Genomic DNA, 21,484 nt, shown 5'->3' on the forward strand with positions numbered 1-21,484 from the left:
GGGGAGGCAACAAACGCCACCAGGTATGATGGGGGGTCAACAAACGCCACCAGGTATGATGGGGGGGGGGCAACAAACGCCACCAGGTATGATGGGGGGGGCAACAAACGCCACCAGGTATGATGGGGGGGGGCAACAAACGCCACCAGGTATGATGGGGGGGGCAACAAACGCCACCAGGTATGATGGGGGGGGGCAACAAACGCCACCAGGTATGATGGGGGGGGGCAACAAACGCCACCAGGTATGATGGGGGGGGGCAACAAACGCCACCAGGTATGATGGGGGGGGCAACAAACGCCACCAGGTATGATGGGGGGGCAACAAACGCCACCAGGTATGATGGGGGGGCAACAAACGGCACCAGGTATGATGGGGGGGGCAACAAACGGCACCAGGTATGGGGAAAGAAACAAACGCCACCAGGTATGGGGAAAGAAACACGCCACCAGGTATGGGGAAAGAAACAAACGCCACCAGGTATGGGGAAAGAAACAAACGCCACCAGGTATGGGGAAAGAAACACGCCACCAGGTATGGGGAAAGAAACAAACGCCACCAGGTATGGGGAAAGAAACAAACGCCACCAGGTATGGGGGGGTGGGGGTGTGAAAAAAAAGCTTTTAAAACAATAAAAACCAAAAACCGCTGAGGGTGGGAAAAAACACCCATGATAGGATGAAAACGAAGCGCAGCGGACCCCGACATGATAACCCCCCCCCCGGCTTTTAATCAACATTATGTCTGAATTCTTCACCATTTATGCCGTCAGTGAACAGATACATTGTTCAATGCGTCTCACAGTGGTGAATGGTGGAGCGTCAGAGGCACAGAGACAGGTATCCCGCCAGCAACTCACATACCAGGAGAGGTTCTGCAATTTTTGAATTTAATCTCCCATTTAAAAAAAGGTGAAGATCATTTGGTTTCTCCTTTCACATCTATGTGGGAGACCCTAGCGGTGCCGACACTGCAGGGGCCACGGGGTCAATAATATGGACACCGAATTGCAGAATGCCAGCTGCAGATTCCCGTGTGCCCCCCATCGGGCTGCTCAACCCAAGGCCCTTCATCACCAGGCCCCCCATCGGGCTGCTCAACCCAAGGCCCTTCATCACCAGGCCCCCCATCGGGCTGCTCAACCCAAGGCCCTTCATCACCAGGCCCCTCAGCGGGCTGCTCAACCCAAGGCCCTTCATCACCAGGCCCCCTCAGCGGGCTGCTCAACCCAAGGCCCTTCATCACCAGGCCCCTCAGCGGGCTGCTCAACCCAAGGCCCTTCATCACCAGGCCCCCTCAGCGGGCTGCTCAACCCAAGGCCCTTCATCACCAGGCCCCTCAGCGGGCTGCTCAAACCAAGGCCCTTCATCACAGGCCCCTCAGCAGGCCGCCTCTGGCCCCTCATCACCAGGCTCCTCATCTCTGGGCCGCTGATCCCCAGCCCACCTCTGGGCCCCTCATTCCTGGCCCCTCCGCGGGCCGCCTCTGGCTGCTCATCCCCGGGCCACCTCTGGCCGCTCATCCCCGGCCCGCCTCTCACTAGATTCTTCACCCTGGAGCTCAGTGGCACTTCTGCAGACAAGAATCTATGGAAACCTCTGTAGGACTCCTGGGACTTGCAGTTCTTCAGTATGAGGATGCCAGCGGCCGCCCTGCGATCCGGCGAGGCTGCTGTATCCGCTATCACTGTGGGAGAAGCGTCTCAGGTTAATACTCTCACAGACAAGTGGAGAGAAAAGCGGCTTAACCGCGCGACGGCCGCTAACAGCGAGGTCAGAGGATTAGATGTAAATCCGACCGGGGAGAGGGGCACAAGGCGAGAATCAGGCTCCATAAATTAGGGGTCCGCACCTACAATATGAGAGCTTGTCATGAGTTCTGCCCCAGGGAGGGTGGACAGCACTGGAATAACCCCGGCCGCACCACAAGCCTCACTGCGTCACTGCCACTTTAAATCCTCAAACTGTTACATTGTAGAAAGTGGCGAGATGTAAAGGAGAAAAAACAAAAATCTCTGGTGGATTCTACAGCATTTCCACATTTCACCACACATCCGTTATCCTCCAGTCACATCCAAAGCTGCTGGTTAACAGTGAGCAGCTCTAACGGCTGTCCATCAGAAACTGCAGTCGCCTCCAGAGCTGCGGTCACACATGGTATCCACTTTTGGGCTGCGGGTCCTGGCATGTTTCTTCTGCTTCCTGCAGCACATTGCACAGCAGGGGAGTCAAGAAAAAGCTGCCAGATCAAGGTAGCAAGAAAAAAAATGCAGCTTTAGATGTGACTAGTGTCAACAGAACTACTACCCTGAGATCCTGACGTGTCGAAGGCTTCTGCACTGCACCGCCAGAGATTAAGTGTTTCCTCCATCACTGTGTCAGGTACAAGGACTACAACTCCCACCAGAGCAGAGCGAAACCAGCAACAGCCAAATATGAAGTGTGAACCCAGCAGCTCTGGATGTGAGTGGAGTACAATTAAAACACCAACAGGGGGGCAGCAGAGATATGGGAAATCATACAACACAGAGTTAAAAAAAAAAAAAAGCTACTGTAAATTATGGATGCAGCTTGAGATGCAAATGGAGTATGATGTAGTCTGTAAGTACCATGAGCCCACAAGGAGATGGAATACATAACAGCCATCAGTATAGTGGCTGCAGCTCCGGCAGGGACTGGAGTATAACAGAGCTTTTACTCTGCGCTGTCCGACTTGGCTGACGGAGCAGGATTACACTGCAGCGGGCGTTACCTGCTGACAGCGGCTTAGAAGCGGTGATGTCCAGGGAGCGGCGGCGTTACACCGCGTTTAATGTGACAACGCAAACGACCTGAATTCAGCAGAAAATACCCAACGATCTGACGGCCCCTAATGAGGTCCCCGGGGCCCCGATAAGAAACGGGCCAGAAATAAAGAGGAGCACTCACAAAAAACACAGAATTACCTGAACCGACCCAAGAAATGCTGGAAAACAGAAAGAGAGAAATAAAAATATACAGCAGCAAGTAATCCCAGGATCTCAGAACCGCTGGCCGAGCGTCTGGTGTTCTGCTGCGCAAGTCCCAACGCGGCCGTCAGCAAAGCACTAACCAAGAAGCCGGAGAAACAACGATCTCCTGCTCCAAAAGCACAGCAAACTCCACCAGCAGAATAGTGAGCGCAGCTCTGGGGTGTAATACAGGATGTAACTCAGGGTCAGTAATGTAATATATGTACACAGTGACTGCACCAGCAGAATAGTGAGTGCAGCTCTGGAGTATAATACAGGATATAACTCAGGATCAGTAATATAATATATGTACACAGTGATTGCACCAGCAGAATAGTGAGTGCAGCTCTGGAGTATAATACAGGATGTAACTCAGGATCAGTAATGTAATGTATGTACACAGTGAGTGCACCAGCAGAATAGTGAGTGCAGCTCTGGGGTATAATACAGGATGTAACTCCGGATCAGTAATGTAATGTATGTACACAGTGACTGCACCAGCAGAATAGTGAGTGCAGCTCTGGGGTATAATACAGGATGTAACTCCGGATCAGTAATGTAATGTATGTACACAGTGACTGCACCAGCAGAATAGTGAGTGCAGCTCTGGAGTATAATACAGGATGTAACTCAGGATCAGTAATATAATATATGTACACAGTGATTGCACCAGCAGAATAGTGAGTGCAGCTCTGGAGTATAATACAGGATGTAACTCAGGATCAGTAATGTAATGTATGTACACAGTGAGTGCACCAGCAGAATAGTGAGTGCAGCTCTGGGGTATAATACAGGATGTAACTCCGGATCAGTAATGTAATGTATGTACACAGTGACTGCACCAGCAGAATAGTGAGTGCAGCTCTGGGGTATAATACAGGATGTAACTCCGGATCAGTAATGTAATGTATGTACACAGTGACTGCACCAGCAGAATAGTGAGTGCAGCTCTGGGGTATAATACAGGATGTAACTCAGGATCAGTAATGTAATGTATGTACACAGTGAGTGCACCAGCAGAATAGTGAGTGCAGCTCTGGGGTATAATACAGGATGTAACTCCGGATCAGTAATGTAATGTATGTACACAGTGACTGCACCAGCAGAATAGTGAGTGCAGCTCTGGGGTATAATACAGGATGTAACTCCGGATCAGTAATGTAATGTATGTACACAGTGACTGCACCAGCAGAATAGTGAGTGCAGCTCTGGAGTATAATACAGGATAAGTAATATAATGTATATACTCAGTGTATGGAGAAATGGTTCTGATTCATTATAGCAGGGGTCCCCAACCTTTCTTACCTTGAGAGCCACATTGCAGATAAAGACAGTCAAAGCCAATTTACTAGTAGAAACCGCGGAATTTTCCGCAGCATGTGCACAGCGGATTTTGCTTTCCATAGGTTTACAACTTTACATGGTACTGTACACTGCATGGAAAACTGCTGCGGATCCGCAGGGCCAAATCCGCAACGTGTGCACACACCCCAGGATAGTCACTCATTTAAAGGGAACCTGTCACCCCCCCCCCAGGGCCTATTAAGGTAAAAGAGCCACCTTCAGCAGCACTAAGGCTGCATTCTGTGAAGGTGGCTGTTATGTTGGCTCAGTGGTTAGCACTGCAGCCTTGCGAGGCTGGGAATCTGGCGCCTGCGCAGCGAGTCTCTCTCCGCCTGTCCTCATCTCCCTCCGCCTCTTTCCGACGTATTACAGGTGCAGAGATCTGCACTAGACAGGCAACAGATTCAGCCCCGTAGGAGGGAGATGGGGCCAGCCGCAGAGAGACGTACTACGCAGGCGCCAGATTCCCAGCCCCGCGGTGTGACTACATCATAACACATTGCGGGACGGGATCTGGGGCCTCCGCTACACGCAGGCGCGATCTCCGTACATCAGTGGATGCAAGTTCCAGGGCAGCACGCACGGCGCATGCCCAAAAAATGATTGCACAGCGCTGGCGCCGGTGACGAGACACAGAGGAGGCGGCACCCGTGGGACTGAGGGGGATGATGGACGTATGCGAGGCGCTTGAGTCAGGGGGAGAAAACATACCTCCCTGGCTCAATACAGGTATGGCGGGAAATTTATAAAAGTCATTATTTCTGGGGTAATAGGGACAAAGAACATAAGAGCCACCTTCACAGAATGCAGCCTTAGTGCTGCTGAAGGCGGCTCTTTTACCTTAGTAAGCCCGAGGGGGTGACAGGTTCCTTTAAAATGCTTGTGCAGACACTTAACAAAAACTTAAGGTATTTACTTCAGTGATCCTGTTCCAACACTTACTCTGTCTTTCCCCAGTATCAGTGACAGCAATCAGTGACTGCATTCACGCCTGCGGCGCGGATCACTGTGCTCTATAGAAGCCGCAGTAACCAAAGTCTTGCGAGATTTGTCAAGTCTAGCGAAACTTTGTGCGACTTCAATAGAGCACAGTGACCCGCACGCCACTGCGCAGGCGTGAATGCAGTCACTGAATGACATACAAATGAGGGGCCGCAAATTACAGGCGGCGGGGCAGGTATTACAGACAGCGGGGCGGCTCCCTTTCCTGTGACCGTCAGTGAGCTACATGTCAGGAGCAGGCGGAGGGGTGGGTATTACAGACAGCGGGGCGGCTCCCTTTCCTGTGACCGTCGGTGAGCCACGTCAGGAGCAGGCGGCGGGGTGGGTATTACAGGCGGCAGGGCGGGTATTACAGACAGCGGGGTGGCTCCCTTTCCTGTGACCGTCGGTGAGCCACATGTAAGGAGCAGGCTGCAGGGTGTGTATTACAGGTGGCGGGGCGGCTCCCTTTCCTGTGAGCGTCAGTGAGCTACATGTCAGGAGCAGGCGGAGGGGTGGGTATTACAGACAGCGGGGCGGCTCCCTTTCCTGTGACCGTCGGTGAGCCACGTCAGGAGCAGGCGGCGGAGTGGGTACTACAGGCGGCAGGGCGGGTATTACAAACAGCGGGGTGGCTCCCTTTCCTGTGACCGTTGGTGAGCCACATGTCAGGAGCAGGTGGCGGGTCGGGTATTACAGGTGGCGGGCGGCTCCCTTTCCTGTGACCGTCAGTGAGCCACATGTCAGGAGCAAGCGGTGGGGTGGGTATTACAGGCGACAGGGCGGGTATTACAGACAGCGGGGCGGCTCCCTTTCCTGTGACTGTCAGTGAGCCACGTCAGGAGCAGGCGGCGGGCGGCTCCCTGGGGACTTCTTTCTTGTGACCGTCAGCGAGCCACATGTGGCTCGCGAGCTACAGGTTGGGGACCCCTGCATTATAGAATGGCATTGTAAACCAGTTTTAACCTCTTCATGTGTTTAAAATGCTTTTTTTTTCCTCCCCTTCTTCCAAGAGCCATAACTTTTTTTTATTGTTCCACCAATATAGCCGTATGACGGCTTCTTTTTTTCAGGACATGTTTTACTTTTGAATGACACCAGTATTTCTCTCATGTGGTACACTGGAAAGCGGGGAAAAAATTCTGTGTGGAAAGTGCAAAAAATAAAAGGTGCAATTCGACAATATTTTTCTTCATTAACAAGTTCTTTATCCAGTAAATCTGACCTGGCAGTATGAATCTGCAGATCAGTGCGAGTACGCAGATATGAAACGTATAGTTTTTTGTTTCTTACTTGGGAAATTTTTAAGAAAATTTCTTTTGTTGCCATTTTCCAAGATCAGTGACTGCTTCGTTTTTCAGGATCTGGGGTCGGGGGATGGAGCAGTTTTGTGCCCTGAGCTGACGTTGTTATTGATACCATTCTGGGGTAGATGATGTTTTGATCGTCCCTAAATGCATTTTATTGGAATATTGCGGCGGTAAGAAAAAAAAAAAAAAAAAAGACGTAATTCTGGAGTTTTGATTTTGTTTCTCTTTACGTTGTTTACTGATTGAATTAATATATTTTATATTTTGACAGATTTTTCTTTTTTGACTCGCTTATATAGCGCCATTAATTCCACAGGGATTCACAGACATCATCAGATTGGGCGATACCAAAATTTGTGTTTGCTTTTTTTGTTTTATTTTTAATGATGCGAGGAGGGCGATTTTAACTTGTAGTTGTTATTTTTTTCATATTTTTTAAACCTTTATTTTCACTTTTTATTGTATTCTGGATTCCCCACAGGGGACATGAAGCTGCGATCGCCGGATCGCTTGTGCTACACAGTGTCGGGCTATGGTACCGCTATGCATAGAGAAAATCACAGCCCCCAGCTGTCATGGCTACCCATCAGCACCCCGCGATCACGAGCCAGGAATGATGTGCCCCGCCGGCCAAAAATCTTACTTCATTTTGGCTCATTTCCCCTAACTTTGTGGACATTTCTAAGTGATTTATGTCAGAATGAAAAGTCTGATGCATCGGCCCCTGTGTGTGTGAACGTGGGCTACATGGACAGGCCCAGGAGAGCCGGACAAACCTGCACACCCGAGCCGGGAAATAGAGCTTCTGCCAGGAGCGACAGTAGAACCGAGAGTGGTCCGTGACCCGGATCCAGTCCAGTTCATCCATGGAGACCTCGATGTAGTAGGAGTACGACCTGCGGACAACACACGGCCAGTCACAGCGCTGCCATCTGGGCAGAAACCAAATCCCAGGACATTTATCTCATCCTCGTGCTCCACTACACATGGCGGTGGGGCGTCCCATCTACTGTCCTCCTCGTGTGTCAGTCGTCACAATTTTGGAGAGTAAAGCCACAAAGAGCGATCACTAGCTGCGCTCATCCACATCGAGGATAAGCAACAGTGAAGTATTAGGGAACTGCACTGCAAGCAATTGTCTAAGGCTATGTGCACACGCTGCAGGATTCACCTGTGGGTTTTTCCGCACGGATCCACAGGTAAAACCGCAGGTAAAGTGACCTGTGGATTTGCCTGCAGTTTTCCCCTGCGGTTTGACACCGGGACAATGGAACAGGTGCCAAACTGCTGCGGAATCCGCAGAAGGAATTGACATGCTGCGGTTTGTAGACCGCAGCAAAACCGCGCGGAAAAAAATGCAGCGTGGGCACGGCGGTTTTGAAAACCCATAGGATAACATGGTACTGTACCATGTCTGCAGAACTGCTGCGGATCCGCAGGGCCAAAAACGGAATCCGCAGCGTGTGCACATACCCTAATATTCTGCAGGTCTGCAGTTCCCACACCGACATTAGTGACAGCTGCTGACAATCAGAGGGAGCACTGACGGGCAGATTAGTGACAGCTGCTGACAATCAGAGGGGGCACTGTCGGGCAGAGGGACGTACCGGCTGTCCCGATCCCAGAGGAGGAGGCGGATGTGGTTGATGATGGACGGCTGCCCCAGCTTCACTTCCAAACCGGAGCGACAGTCGTCCTCGATTGGGTGCCGAGAAAATCCGTGATCTAAGTCGTAGTTCTGAGTGTCGCCGTCCAGCAGGGCTGACTTCAGTTCCCCCTTCACCACCTGCGCTCCGTACTTCATGGTAGCAATGTTCTCCTCCGGGACTGGAGGAGGGGACAAGAAATAGGCATCAGAAAAGGCACAGAATACACGACAAGTTAGGGGGCTAGTGGAAAATCCACAGTCCTGTTATACTTTAAGGGGGCTGCCTGTATGCGTGGGACCACCATTATCCACTCAAAACCTATTCATACTCTGGTCACACCCAGAGCTGCGCTCACACCCTGGACGCTATTCTTACTGCGCTCGCCATTTGTTCAGGCCATATGATGCAGTGCTTCTTGGCTTAAGAAAAGACTGAATTATAAGTGCTGCTCTGGGTGTGACAATTCTAGATACGTGGTTGGAGTATTAAATGTGTGAATGCAGCTCTAAGGCTTCGGACTGCACTTACATTGTGTACACAGCTTGAAACCCCAAAATTGGACGGGGCCGGAGCGTTAGAGCAGGGGCCGGAGCGTTAGAGCAGGGGCCGGAGCGTTAGAGCAGGGGCCGGAGCGTTAGAGCAGGGGCCGGAGCGTTAGAGCAGGGGCCGGAGCGTTAGAGCAGGGGCCGGAGCGTTAGAGCAGGGGCCGGAGCGTTAGAGCAGGGGCCGGAGCGTTAGAGCAGGGGCCGGAGCGTTAGAGCAGGGGCCGGAGCGTTAGAGCAGGGGCCGGAGCGTTAGAGCAGGGGCCGGAGCGTTAGAGCAGGGGCCGGAGCGTTAGAGCAGGGGCCGGAGCGTTAGAGCAGGGGCCGGAGCGTTAGAGCAGGGGCCGGAGCGTTAGAGCAGGGGCCGGAGCGTTAGAGCAGGGGCCGGAGCGTTAGAGCAGGGGCCGGAGCGTTAGAGCAGGGGCCCGGCTCCGGACGGGGCCGCAGTATAACGCGTGTACTAGGATTGTGTGGCGCTCTGCACTGTGATGACGCTCTGGCGGCAGCCTCCTATCAGCAGAGCGTACTTAGCATCCCGCGGTAGTTCAGGTCCATGTCTCGGCTCTCTGATCGCACTTTTATGGCGTCCAGGATGGAGTCGGGGGTGAGCAGTGCAGACGGTCGGACCACATTCAGCAGCTCGGTGAGGCTCATGAGTGGAAGGCGCACAGCGGCCATGATCTCCGAGTGATTCTCCTTTGTGTTGTGTCTGCACCAGCGCATCAGAGACTGGAAAATGTCCTTCTCCTGGGCAGCGAACGAGTCTCTCCGCACAATATCAAGGAGCGCAGCCTGTGAACAGAGAGGACAGAGTGATTACAGGGGGCACACAAGGGGCTCACATCATACTGCAGTATACAGAGCGACTACAGGGGGCACACATCATACAGCACCTGTGTACAGAGTGATTACAGGAGGCACACAAGGGGCTCACATCATACTGCACCTGTATACAGAGCGACTACAGGGGGCACACATCATACAGCACCTGTGTACAGAGTGATTACAGGGGGCACACATCATACCGCACATGTATACAGAGCGACTACAGGGGGCACACAAGGGGCTCACATCATACTGCACCTGTATAAAGAGCGACTACAGGGGGCACACATCATACAGCACCTGTGTACAGAGTGATTACAGGGGGCACACAAGGGGCTAACATCATACTGCACCAGTATACAGAGCGACTACAGGGGGCACACATCATACCGCACCTGTATACAGAGTGAATACAGGGGGCACACAAGGGGCTCACATCATACCGCACCTGTATACAGAGTAAATACAGGGGGTACACAAGGGGCTCACATCATACCGCACCTGTGTACAGAGCGACTACAGGGGGCTCATATCATACAGCACCTGTGTACAGAGTGATTACAGGGGGCACACATTATACCGCAAGAATATACAGAGTGACTACAGGGGGCACACAAGGGGCTCACATCATACTGCACCTGTGTACAGAGCGACTACAGGAGGCACACAAGGGGCTCACATCATACCGCACCTGTGTACAGAGCGACTACAGGAGGCACACAAGGGGCTCACATCATACCGCACCTGTGTACAGAGCGACTACAGGGGGCACACAAGGGGCTCACATCATACTGCACCTGTGTACAGAGCGACTACAGGGGGCACACAAGGGGCTCACATCATACTGCACCTGTGTACAGAGCGACTACAGGAGGCACACAAGGGGCTCACATCATACTGCACCTGTGTACAGAGCGACTACAGGGGGCACACAAGGGGCTCACATCATACTGCACCTGTGTACAGAGCGACTACAGGGGGCTCACATCATAATGCACCTGTGTACAGAGCGACTACAGGAGGCACACAAGGGGCTCACATCATACTGCACCTGTGTACAGAGCGACTACAGGGGGCACACAAGGGGCTCACATCATACTGCACCTGTGTACAGAGCGACTACAGGAGGCACACAAGGGGCTCACATCATACTGCACCTGTGTACAGAGCGACTACAGGGGGCACACAAGGGGCTCACATCATACAGCACCTGTATACAGAGTAAATACAGGGGGAACACAAGGGGCTCACATCATACCGCACCTGTGTACAGAGCGACTACAGGGGGCTCACATCATACAGCACCTGTGTACAGAGTGATTACAGGGGGCACACAAGGGGCTCACATCATACCGCACCTGAATACAGAGTGAATACAGGGGGCACACAAGGGGCTCACATCATACCGCACCTGTATACAGAGTAAATACAGGGGGCACACAAGGGGCTCACATCATACCGCACCTGTGTACAGAGCGACTACAGGGGGCTCACATCATACAGCACCTGTGTACAGAGTGATTACAGGGGGCACACATTACACCGCAAGAATATACAGAGTGACTACAGGGGGCACACAAGGGGCTCACATCATACTGCACCTGTGTACAGAGCGACTACAGGAGGCACACAAGGGGCTCACATCATACCGCACCTGTGTACAGAGCGAATACAGGAGGCACACAAGGGGCTCACATCATACTGCACCTGTGTACAGAGTGATTACAGGGGGCACACAAGGGGCTCACATCATACTGCACCTGTGTACAGAGCGACTACAGGAGGCACACAAGGGGCTCACATCATACCGCACCTGTGTACAGAGCGAATACAGGAGGCACACAAGGGGCTCACATCATACTGCACCTGTGTACAGAGTGATTACAGGGGGCACACAAGGGGCTCACATCATACTGCACCTGTGTACAGAGCGACTACAGGAGGCACACAAGGGGCTCACATCATACCGCACCTGTGTACAGAGCGAATACAGGAGGCACACAAGGGGCTCACATCATACTGCACCTGTGTACAGAGTGATTACAGGGGGCACACAAGGGGCTCACATCATACTGCACCTGTGTACAGAGTGACTACAGGGGGCACACAAGGGGCTCACATCATACCGCACCTGTGTACAGAGCGACTACAGGAGGCACACAAGGGGCTCACATCATACTGCACCTGTGTACAGAGCGACTACAGGGGGCACACAAGGGGCTCACATCATACCGCACCTGTATACAGAGTAAATACAGGGGGAACACAAGGGGCTCACATCATACCGCACCTGTGTACAGAGCGACTACAGGGGGCTCACATCATACAGCACCTGTGTACAGAGTGATTACAGGGGGCACACAAGGGGCTCACATCATACCGCACCTGTATACAGAGTGAATACAGGGGGCACACAAGGGGCTCACATCATACCGCACCTGTATACAGAGTAAATACAGGGGGCACACAAGGGGCTCACATCATACCGCACCTGTGTACAGAGCGACTACAGGGGGCTCACACCATACAGCACCTGTGTACAGAGCGACTACAGGGGGCTCACATCATACAGCACCTGTGTACAGAGTGATACAGGGGGCACACATTATACCGCAAGAATATACAGAGTGACTACAGGGGGCACACAAGGGGCTCACATCATACTGCACCTGTGTACAGAGCGACTACAGGAGGCTCACATCATACAGCACCTGTGTACAGAGTGATTACAGGGGGCACACATTATACCGCAAGAATATACAGAGTGACTACAGGGGGCACACAAGGGGCTCACATCATACTGCACCTGTGTACAGAGCGACTACAGGGGGCTCACATCATACAGCACCTGTGTACAGAGTGATTACAGGGGGCACACATTATACCGCAAGAATATACAGAGTGACTACAGGGGGCACACAAGGGGCTCACATCATACCGCACCTGTGTACAGAGCGAATACAGGAGGCACACAAGGGGCTCACATCATACTGCACCTGTGTACAGAGCGCCTACAGGGGGCACACAAGGGGCTCACATCATACCGCACCTGTATACAGAGTAAATACAGGGGGAACACAAGGGGCTCACATCATACCGCACCTGTGTACAGAGCGACTACAGGGGGCTCACATCATACAGCACCTGTGTACAGAGTGATTACAGGGGGCACACAAGGGGCTCACATCATACCGCAACTGTATACAGAGTGAATACAGGGGGCACACAAGGGGCTCACATCATACCGCACCTGTATACAGAGTAAATACAGGGGGCACACAAGGGGCTCACATCATACTGCACCTGTGTACAGAGCGACTACAGGAGGCACACAAGGGGCTCACATCATACCGCACCTGTGTACAGAGCGAATACAGGAGGCACACAAGGGGCTCACATCATACTGCACCTGTGTACAGAGCGACTACAGGGGGCACACAAGGGGCTCACATCATACCGCACCTGTATACAGAGTAAATACAGGGGGAACACAAGGGGCTCACATCATACCGCACCTGTGTACAGAGCGACTACAGGGGGCTCACATCATACAGCACCTGTGTACAGAGTGATTACAGGGGGCACACAAGGGGCTCACATCATACCGCACCTGTATACAGAGTGAATACAGGGGGCACACAAGGGGCTCACATCATACCGCACCTGTATACAGAGTAAATACAGGGGGCACACAAGGGGCTCACATCATACCGCACCTGTGTACAGAGCGACTACAGGGGGCTCACATCATACAGCACCTGTGTACAGAGTGATTACAGGGGGCACACATTATACCGCAAGAATATACAGAGTGACTACAGGGGGCACACATCATACTGCACCTGTGTACAGAGCGACTACAGGAGGCACACAAGGGGCTCACATCATACCGCACCTGTGTACAGAGCGAATACAGGAGGCACACAAGGGGCTCACATCATACTGCACCTGTGTACAGAGCGACTACAAGGGGCTCACATCATACCGCACCTGTGTACAGAGCGAATACAGGAGGCTCACAAGGGGCTCACATCATACTGCACCTGTGTACAGAGCGACTACAGGGGGCACACAAGGGGCTCACATCATACCGCACCTGTGTACAGAGCAACTACAGGAGGCACACAAGGGGCTCACATCATACTGCACCTGTGTACAGAGTGACTACAGGGGGCTCACAAGGGGCTCACATCATACTGCACCTGTGTACAGAGCGACTACAGGGGGCACACAAGGGGCTCACATCATACCGCACCTGTGTACAGAGCAACTACAGGAGGCACACAAGGGGCTCACATCATACTGCACCTGTGTACAGAGCGACTACAGGGGGCACACAAGGGGCTCACATCATACTGCACCTGTGTACAGAGCGACTACAGGGGGCTCACATCATACTGCACCTGTGTACAGAGCGACTACAGGGGGCTCACAAGGGGCTCACATCATACTGCACCTGTGTACAGAGCGACTACAGGGGGATCACAAGGGGCTCACATCATACTGCACCTGTGTACAGAGCGACTACAGGGGGCTCACATCATACTGCACCTGTGTACAGAGCGACTACAGGGGGCTCACAAGGGGCTCACATCATACTGCACCTGTGTACAGAGCGACTACAGGGGGCTCACAAGGGGCTCACATCATACTGCACCTGTGTACAGAGCGACTACAGGGGGCTCACAAGGGGCTTACATCATACCGCACCTGTGTACAGAGCAACTACAGGAGGCACACAAGGGGCTCACATCATACTGCACCTGTGTACAGAGCGACTACAGGGGGCACACAAGGGGCTCACATCATACTGCACCTGTGTACAGAGCGACTACAGGGGGCTCACAAGGGGCTCACATCATACTGCACCTGTGTACAGAGCGACTACAGGGGGCTCACAAGGGGCTCACATCATACTGCACCTGTGTACAGAGCGAATACAGGAGGCACACAAGGGGCTCACATCATACCGCACCTGTGTACAGAGCGAATACAGGAGGCACACAAGGGGCTCACATCATACCGCACCTGTGTACAGAGCGACTACAGGGGGCACACAAGGGGCTCACATCATACTGCACCTGTGTACAGAGCGACTACAGGGGGCACACAAGGGGCTCACATCATACTGCACCTGTGTAAAGAGCGACTACAGGAGGCACACAAGGGGCTCACATCATACTGCACCTGTGTAAAGAGCGACTACAGGAGGCTCACAAGGGGCTCACATCATACTGCACCTGTGTACAGAGCGACTACAGGGGGCACACAAGGGGCTCACATCATACTGCACCTGTGTACAGAGCGACTACAGGGGGCACACAAGGGGCTCACATCATACTGCACCTGTGTACAGAGCGACTACAGGAGGCTCACAAGGGGCTCACATCATACTGCACCTGTGTACAGAGCGACTACAGGGGGCTCACAAGGGGCTCACATCATACTGCACCTGTGTACAGAGCGACTACAGGGGGCTCACAAGGGGCTCACATCATACTGCACCTGTGTACAGAGCGAATACAGGAGGCACACAAGGGGCTCACATCATACCGCACCTGTGTACAGAGCGAATACAGGAGGCACACAAGGGGCTCACATCATACCGCACCTGTGTACAGAGCGACTACAGGGGGCACACAAGGGGCTCACATCATACTGCACCTGTGTACAGAGCGACTACAGGGGGCACACAAGGGGCTCACATCATACTGCACCTGTGTAAAGAGCGACTACAGGAGGCACACAAGGGGCTCACATCATACTGCACCTGTGTAAAGAGCGACTACAGGAGGCTCACAAGGGGCTCACATCATACTGCACCTGTGTACAGAGCGACTACAGGGGGCACACAAGGGGCTCACATCATACTGCACCTGTGTACAGAGCGACTACAGGGGGCACACAAGGGGCTCACATCATACTGCACCTGTGTACAGAGCGACTACAGGAGGCTCACAAGGGGCTCACATCATACCGCACCTGTGTACAGAGCGACTACAGGGGGCTCACATCATACTGCACCTGTGTACAGAGCGACTACAGGAGGCTCACATCATACCGTACCTGTGTACAGAGCGACTACAGGGGGCTCACATCATACCGTACCTGTATACAGAGTAAATACAGGGGGCACACAAGGGGCTCACATCATACCGCACCTGTATACAGAGTAAATACAGGGGGCACACAAGGGGCTCACATCATACCGCACCTGTGTACAGAGCGACTACAGGGGGCTCACATCATACAGCACCTGTGTACAGAGTGATTACAGGGGGCACACATTATACCGCAAGAATATACAGAGTGACTACAGGGGGCACACAAGGGGCTCACATCATACTGCACCTGTGTACAGAGCGACTACAGGAGGCACACAAGGGGCTCACATCATACCGCACCTGTGTACAGAGCGACTACAGGGGGCACACAAGGGGCTCACATCATACTGCACCTGTGTACAGAGCGAATACAGGAGGCACACAAGGGGCTCACATCATACCGCACCTGTGTACAGAGCGAGTACAGGAGGCACACAAGGGGCTCACATCATACTGCACCTGTGTACAGAGCGAATACAGGAGGCACACAAGGGGCGCACATCATACCGCACCTGTGTACAGAGCGACTACAGGGGGCACACAAGGGGCTCACATCATACTGCACCTGTGTACAGAGCGAATACAGGAGGCACACAAGGGGCTCACATCATACCGCACCTGTGTACAGAGCGAATACAGGAGGCACACAAGGGGCTCACATCATACTGCACCTGTGTACAGAGCGACTACAGGGGGCACACAAGGGGCTCACATCATACTGCACCTGTGTACAGAGCGACTACAGGGGGCACACAAGGGGATCACATCATACTGCACCTGTGTAAAGAGCGACTACAGGAGGCACACAAGGGGCTCACATCATACTGCACCTGTGTACAGAGCGACTACAGGGGGCACACAAGGGGCTCACATCATACTGCACCTGTGTACAGAGCGACTACAGGAGGCTCACATCATACCGTACCTGTGTACAGAGCGACTACAGGGGGCTCACATCATACCGTACCTGTATACAGAGTAAATACAGGGGGCACACAAGGGGCTCACATCATACCGCACCTGTATACAGAGTAAATACAGGGGGCACACAAGGGGCTCACATCATACCGCACCTGTGTACAGAGCGACTACAGGGGGCTCACATCATACAGCACCTGTGTACAGAGTGATTACAGGGGGCACACATTATACCGCAAGAATATACAGAGTGACTACAGGGGGCACACAAGGGGCTCACATCATACTGCACCTGTGTACAGAGCGACTACAGGAGGCACACAAGGGGCTCACATCATACCGCACCTGTGTACAGAGCGACTACAGGGGGCACACAAGGGGCTCACATCATACTGCACCTGTGTACAGAGCGACTACAGGGGGCACACAAGGGGCTCACATCATACTGCACCTGTGTACAGAGCGACTACAGGGGGCTCACATCATACTGCACCTGTGTACAGAGCGACTACAGGAGGCTCACATCATACCGCACCTGTGTACAGAGCGACTACAGGAGGCTCACATCATACCGCACCTGTGTACAGAGCGACTACAGGAGGCACACAAGGGGCTCACATCATACTGCACCTGTGTACAGAGCGACTACAGGAGGCTCACAAGGGGCTCACATCATACCGCACCTGTGTACAGAGCGACTACAGGGGGCTCACATCATACTGCACCTGTGTACAGAGCGACTACAGGAGGCTCACATCATACCGCACCTGTGTACAGAGCGACTACAGGGGGCACACAAGGGGCTCACATCATACCGCACCTGTATACAGAGCGACTACAGGGGGCACACAAGGGGCTCACATCATACCGCACCTGTGCACAGAGCGACTACAGGAGGCACACAAGGGGCTCACATCATACCGCACCTGTATACAGAGCGACTACAGGGGGCACACAAGGGGCTCACATCATACCGCACCTGTGTACAGAGCGACTACAGGAGGCTCACAAGGGGCTCACATCATACCGCACCTGTGTACAGAGCGACTACAGGGGGCTCACATCATACTGCACCTGTGTACAGAGCGACTACAGGAGGCTCACATCATACCGCACCTGTGTACAGAGCGACTACAGGGGGCACACAAGGGGCTCACATCATACCGCACCTGTATACAGAGCGGCTACAGGGGGCTCACATCATACCGTACCTGTGTACAGAGCGACTACAGGGGGCTCACATCATACAGCACATGTATACAGAGCGGCTACAGGGGGCTCACATCATACAGCACCTGTATACAGAGCGACTACAGGGGGCTCACATCATACAGCACCTGTATACAGAGCGACTACAGGGGGCTCACATCATACAGCACATGTATACAGAGCGGCTACAGGGGGCTCACATCATACCGCACCTGTGTACAGAGCGACTACAGGGGGCTCACATCATACTGCACCTGTATACAGAGCGACTACAGGGGGCTCACATCATACTGCACCTGTGTACAGAGCGACTACAGGAGGCTCACATCATACTGCACCTGTGTACAGAGTAAATACAGGGGGCACACAAGGGGCTCACATGATACCGCACCTCTATACAGAGTAAATACAGGGGGCACACAAGGGGCTCACATCATACCGCACCTGTGTACAGAGCGACTACAGGGGGCACACATCATACAGCACCTGTATACAGAGCGACTACAAGGGGCTCACATCATACAGCACCTGTATACAGAGCGACTACAGGGGGCTCACATCATACTGCACCTGTATACAGAGCGACTACAGGGGGCACACATCATACAGCACCTGTATACAGAGCGACTACAAGGGGCTCACATCATACAGCACCTGTATACAGAGCGACTACAGGGGGCTCACATCATACCGCACCTGTATACAGAGCGACTACAGGGGGCTCACATCATACTGCACCTGTATACAGAGTGACTACAGGGGGCTCACATCATACCGCACCTGTATACAGAGCGACTACAGGGGGCTCACATCATACCGCACCTGTGCACAGAGTGACTACAGGAGGCACACAAGGGGCTCACATCATACCGCACCTGTGTACAGAGCAACTACAGGGGGCACACATTATACCGCACCAATATACAGAGTGACTACAGGGGGCACACAAGGGGCTCACATCATACCGCACCTGTGTACAGAGTGACTACAGGGGGGCTCACATCATAGCGAACCTGTATACAGAGCGACTACAGGGGGCACACATCATACCGCACCTGTGTACAGAGTGACTACAGGGGGCACACAAGGGGCTCACATCATACTGCACCTGTGTACAGAGCGACTACAGGGGGCTCACATCATACCGTACCTGTATACAGAGTGACTACAGGAGGCACACAAGGGGCTCACATCATACCGCACTTGTGTACAGAGCGACTACAAGGGGCTCACATCATACCGCACCTGTGTACAGAGCAACTACAGGGGGCTCACATCATACTGCACCTGTGTACAGAGTGACTACAGGGGGCATACAAGGGGCTCAAATCATACTGCACCTGTATACGGAGCGACTACAGGGGGCACACAAGGGGCTCACATCATACCGCACCTGTGTACAGAGCGACTACAGGGGGCTCACATCATACCGCACCTGTATACAGAGCGACTACAGGGGGCTCACATCATACCGCACCTGTGTACAGAGCGACTACAGGGGGCTCACATCATACCGCACCTGTATACAGAGCGACTACAGGGGGCACACAAGGGGCGCACATCATACTGCACCTGTGTACAGAGCGACTACAAGGGGCTCACATCATACCGCACCTGTGTACAGAGCAACTACAGGGGGCTCACATCATACTGCACCTGTGTACAGAGTGACTACAGGGGGCTCACATCATACTGCACCTGTGTACAGAGTGACTACAGGGGGCATACAAGGGGCTCAAATCATACCGCACCTGTATACGGAGCGACTACAGGGGGCACACAAGGGGCTCACATCATACCGCACCTGTGTACAGAGCGACTACAGGGGGCTCACATCATACCGCACCTGTATACAGAGCGACTACAGGGGGCTCACATCATACCGCACCTGTATACAGAGCGACTACAGGGGGCTCACATCATACCGCACCTGTGTACAGAGCGACTACAGGGGGCTCACATCATACCGCACCTGTATACAGAGCGACTACAGGGGGCACACAAGGGGCTCACATCATACTGCACCTGTGTACAGAGCGACTACAGGGGGCTCACATCATACCACACCTGTGTACAGAGCAACTACAAGGGGCTCACATCATACCGCACTGTATACAGAGCGACTACAGGGGGCTCACATCATACCGCACCTGTGTACAGAGCGACTACAGGGGGCTCACATCATACCGCACCTGTATACAGAGCGACTACAGGGGGCACACAAGGGGCACACATCATACTGCACCTGTGTACAGAGCGACTACAGGGGGCTCACATCATACCACACCTGTGTACAGAGCGACTACAGGGGGCTCACATCATACCGCACCTGTATACAGAGCGACTACAGGGGGCTCACATCATACCGCACCTGTATACAGAGCGACTACAGGGGGCTCACATCATACCGCACCTGTGTACAGAGCGACTACAGGGGGCTCACATCATACCGCACCTGTATACAGAGCGACTACAGGGGGCACACAAGGGGCGCACATCATACTGCACCTGTGTACAGAGCGACTACAAGGGGCTCACATCATACCGCACCTGTGTACAGAGCAACTACAGGGGGCTCACATCATACTGCACCTGTGTACAGAGTGACTACAGGGGGCATACAAGGGGCTCAAATCATACCGCACCTGTATACGGAGCGACTACAGGGGGCACACAAGGGGCTCACATCATACCGCACCTGTGTACAGAGCGACTACAGGGGGCTCACATCATACCGCACCTGTATACAGAGCGACTACAGGGGGCTCACATCATACCGCACCTGTATACAGAGCGACTACAGGGGGCTCACATCATACCGCACCTGTGTACAGAGCGACTACAGGGGGCTCACATCATACCGCACCTGTATACAGAGCGACTACAGGGGGCACACAAGGGGCTCACATCATACTGCACCTGTGTACAGAGCGACTACAGGGGGCTCACATCATACAGCACCTGTGTACAGAGTGATTACAGGGGGCACACATTATACCGCAAGAATATACAGAGTGACTACAGGGGGCACACAAGGGGCTCACATCATACTGCACCTGTGTACAGAGCGACTACAGGAGGCTCACAAGGGGCTCACATCATACCGCACCTGTGTACAGAGCGACTACAGGGGGCTCACATCATACTGCACCTGTGTACAGAGCGACTACAGGAGGCTCACATCATACCGCACCTGTGTACAGAGCGACTACAGGGGGCACACAAGGGGCTCACATCATACCGCACCTGTATACAGAGCGACTACAGGGGGCACACAAGGGGCTCACATCATACCGCACCTGTGCACAGAGCGACTACAGGGGGCACACAAGGGGCTCACATCATACCGCACCTGTGCACAGAGCGACTACAGGAGGCACACAAGGGGCTCACATCATACCGCACCTGTATACAGAGCGGCTACAGGGGGCTCACATCATACCGTACCTGTGTACAGAGCGACTACAGGGGGCTCACATCATACAGCACATGTATACAGAGCGGCTACAGGGGGCTCACATCATACAGCACCTGTATACAGAGCGACTACAGGGGGCTCACATCATACAGCACCTGTATACAGAGCGACTACAGGGGGCTCACATCATACAGC

The 21,484-nt window shown here is 53.3% G+C and overlaps 1 protein-coding gene across 2 annotated transcripts in view; it reads right to left on the minus strand.

The window, feature by feature from the left end:
* BTBD9 (BTB domain containing 9) overlaps window positions 1-21,484 on the minus strand; it is a 119,761-nt gene that overhangs the window by 83,674 nt on the left and 14,603 nt on the right. For both annotated transcript variants that reach the window (XM_073556276.1, XM_073556277.1), the window contains exons 4-6: window positions 9,343-9,607; window positions 8,232-8,451; window positions 7,401-7,520 (exon numbers count right to left, since the gene is read on the minus strand). In XM_073556276.1, coding sequence (XP_073412377.1) covers window positions 7,401-7,520; window positions 8,232-8,451; window positions 9,343-9,607 — 605 coding nt within the window. The remainder of the gene's footprint in view (window positions 1-7,400; window positions 7,521-8,231; window positions 8,452-9,342; window positions 9,608-21,484) is intronic.

This window comes from Dendrobates tinctorius, unplaced genomic scaffold (genome assembly GCF_039654945.1).
Source record: "Dendrobates tinctorius isolate UK_male_01 unplaced genomic scaffold, ASM3965494v1 ptg000232l, whole genome shotgun sequence".
In the NCBI taxonomy this organism is placed as follows: domain Eukaryota; kingdom Metazoa; phylum Chordata; class Amphibia; order Anura; family Dendrobatidae; genus Dendrobates; species Dendrobates tinctorius.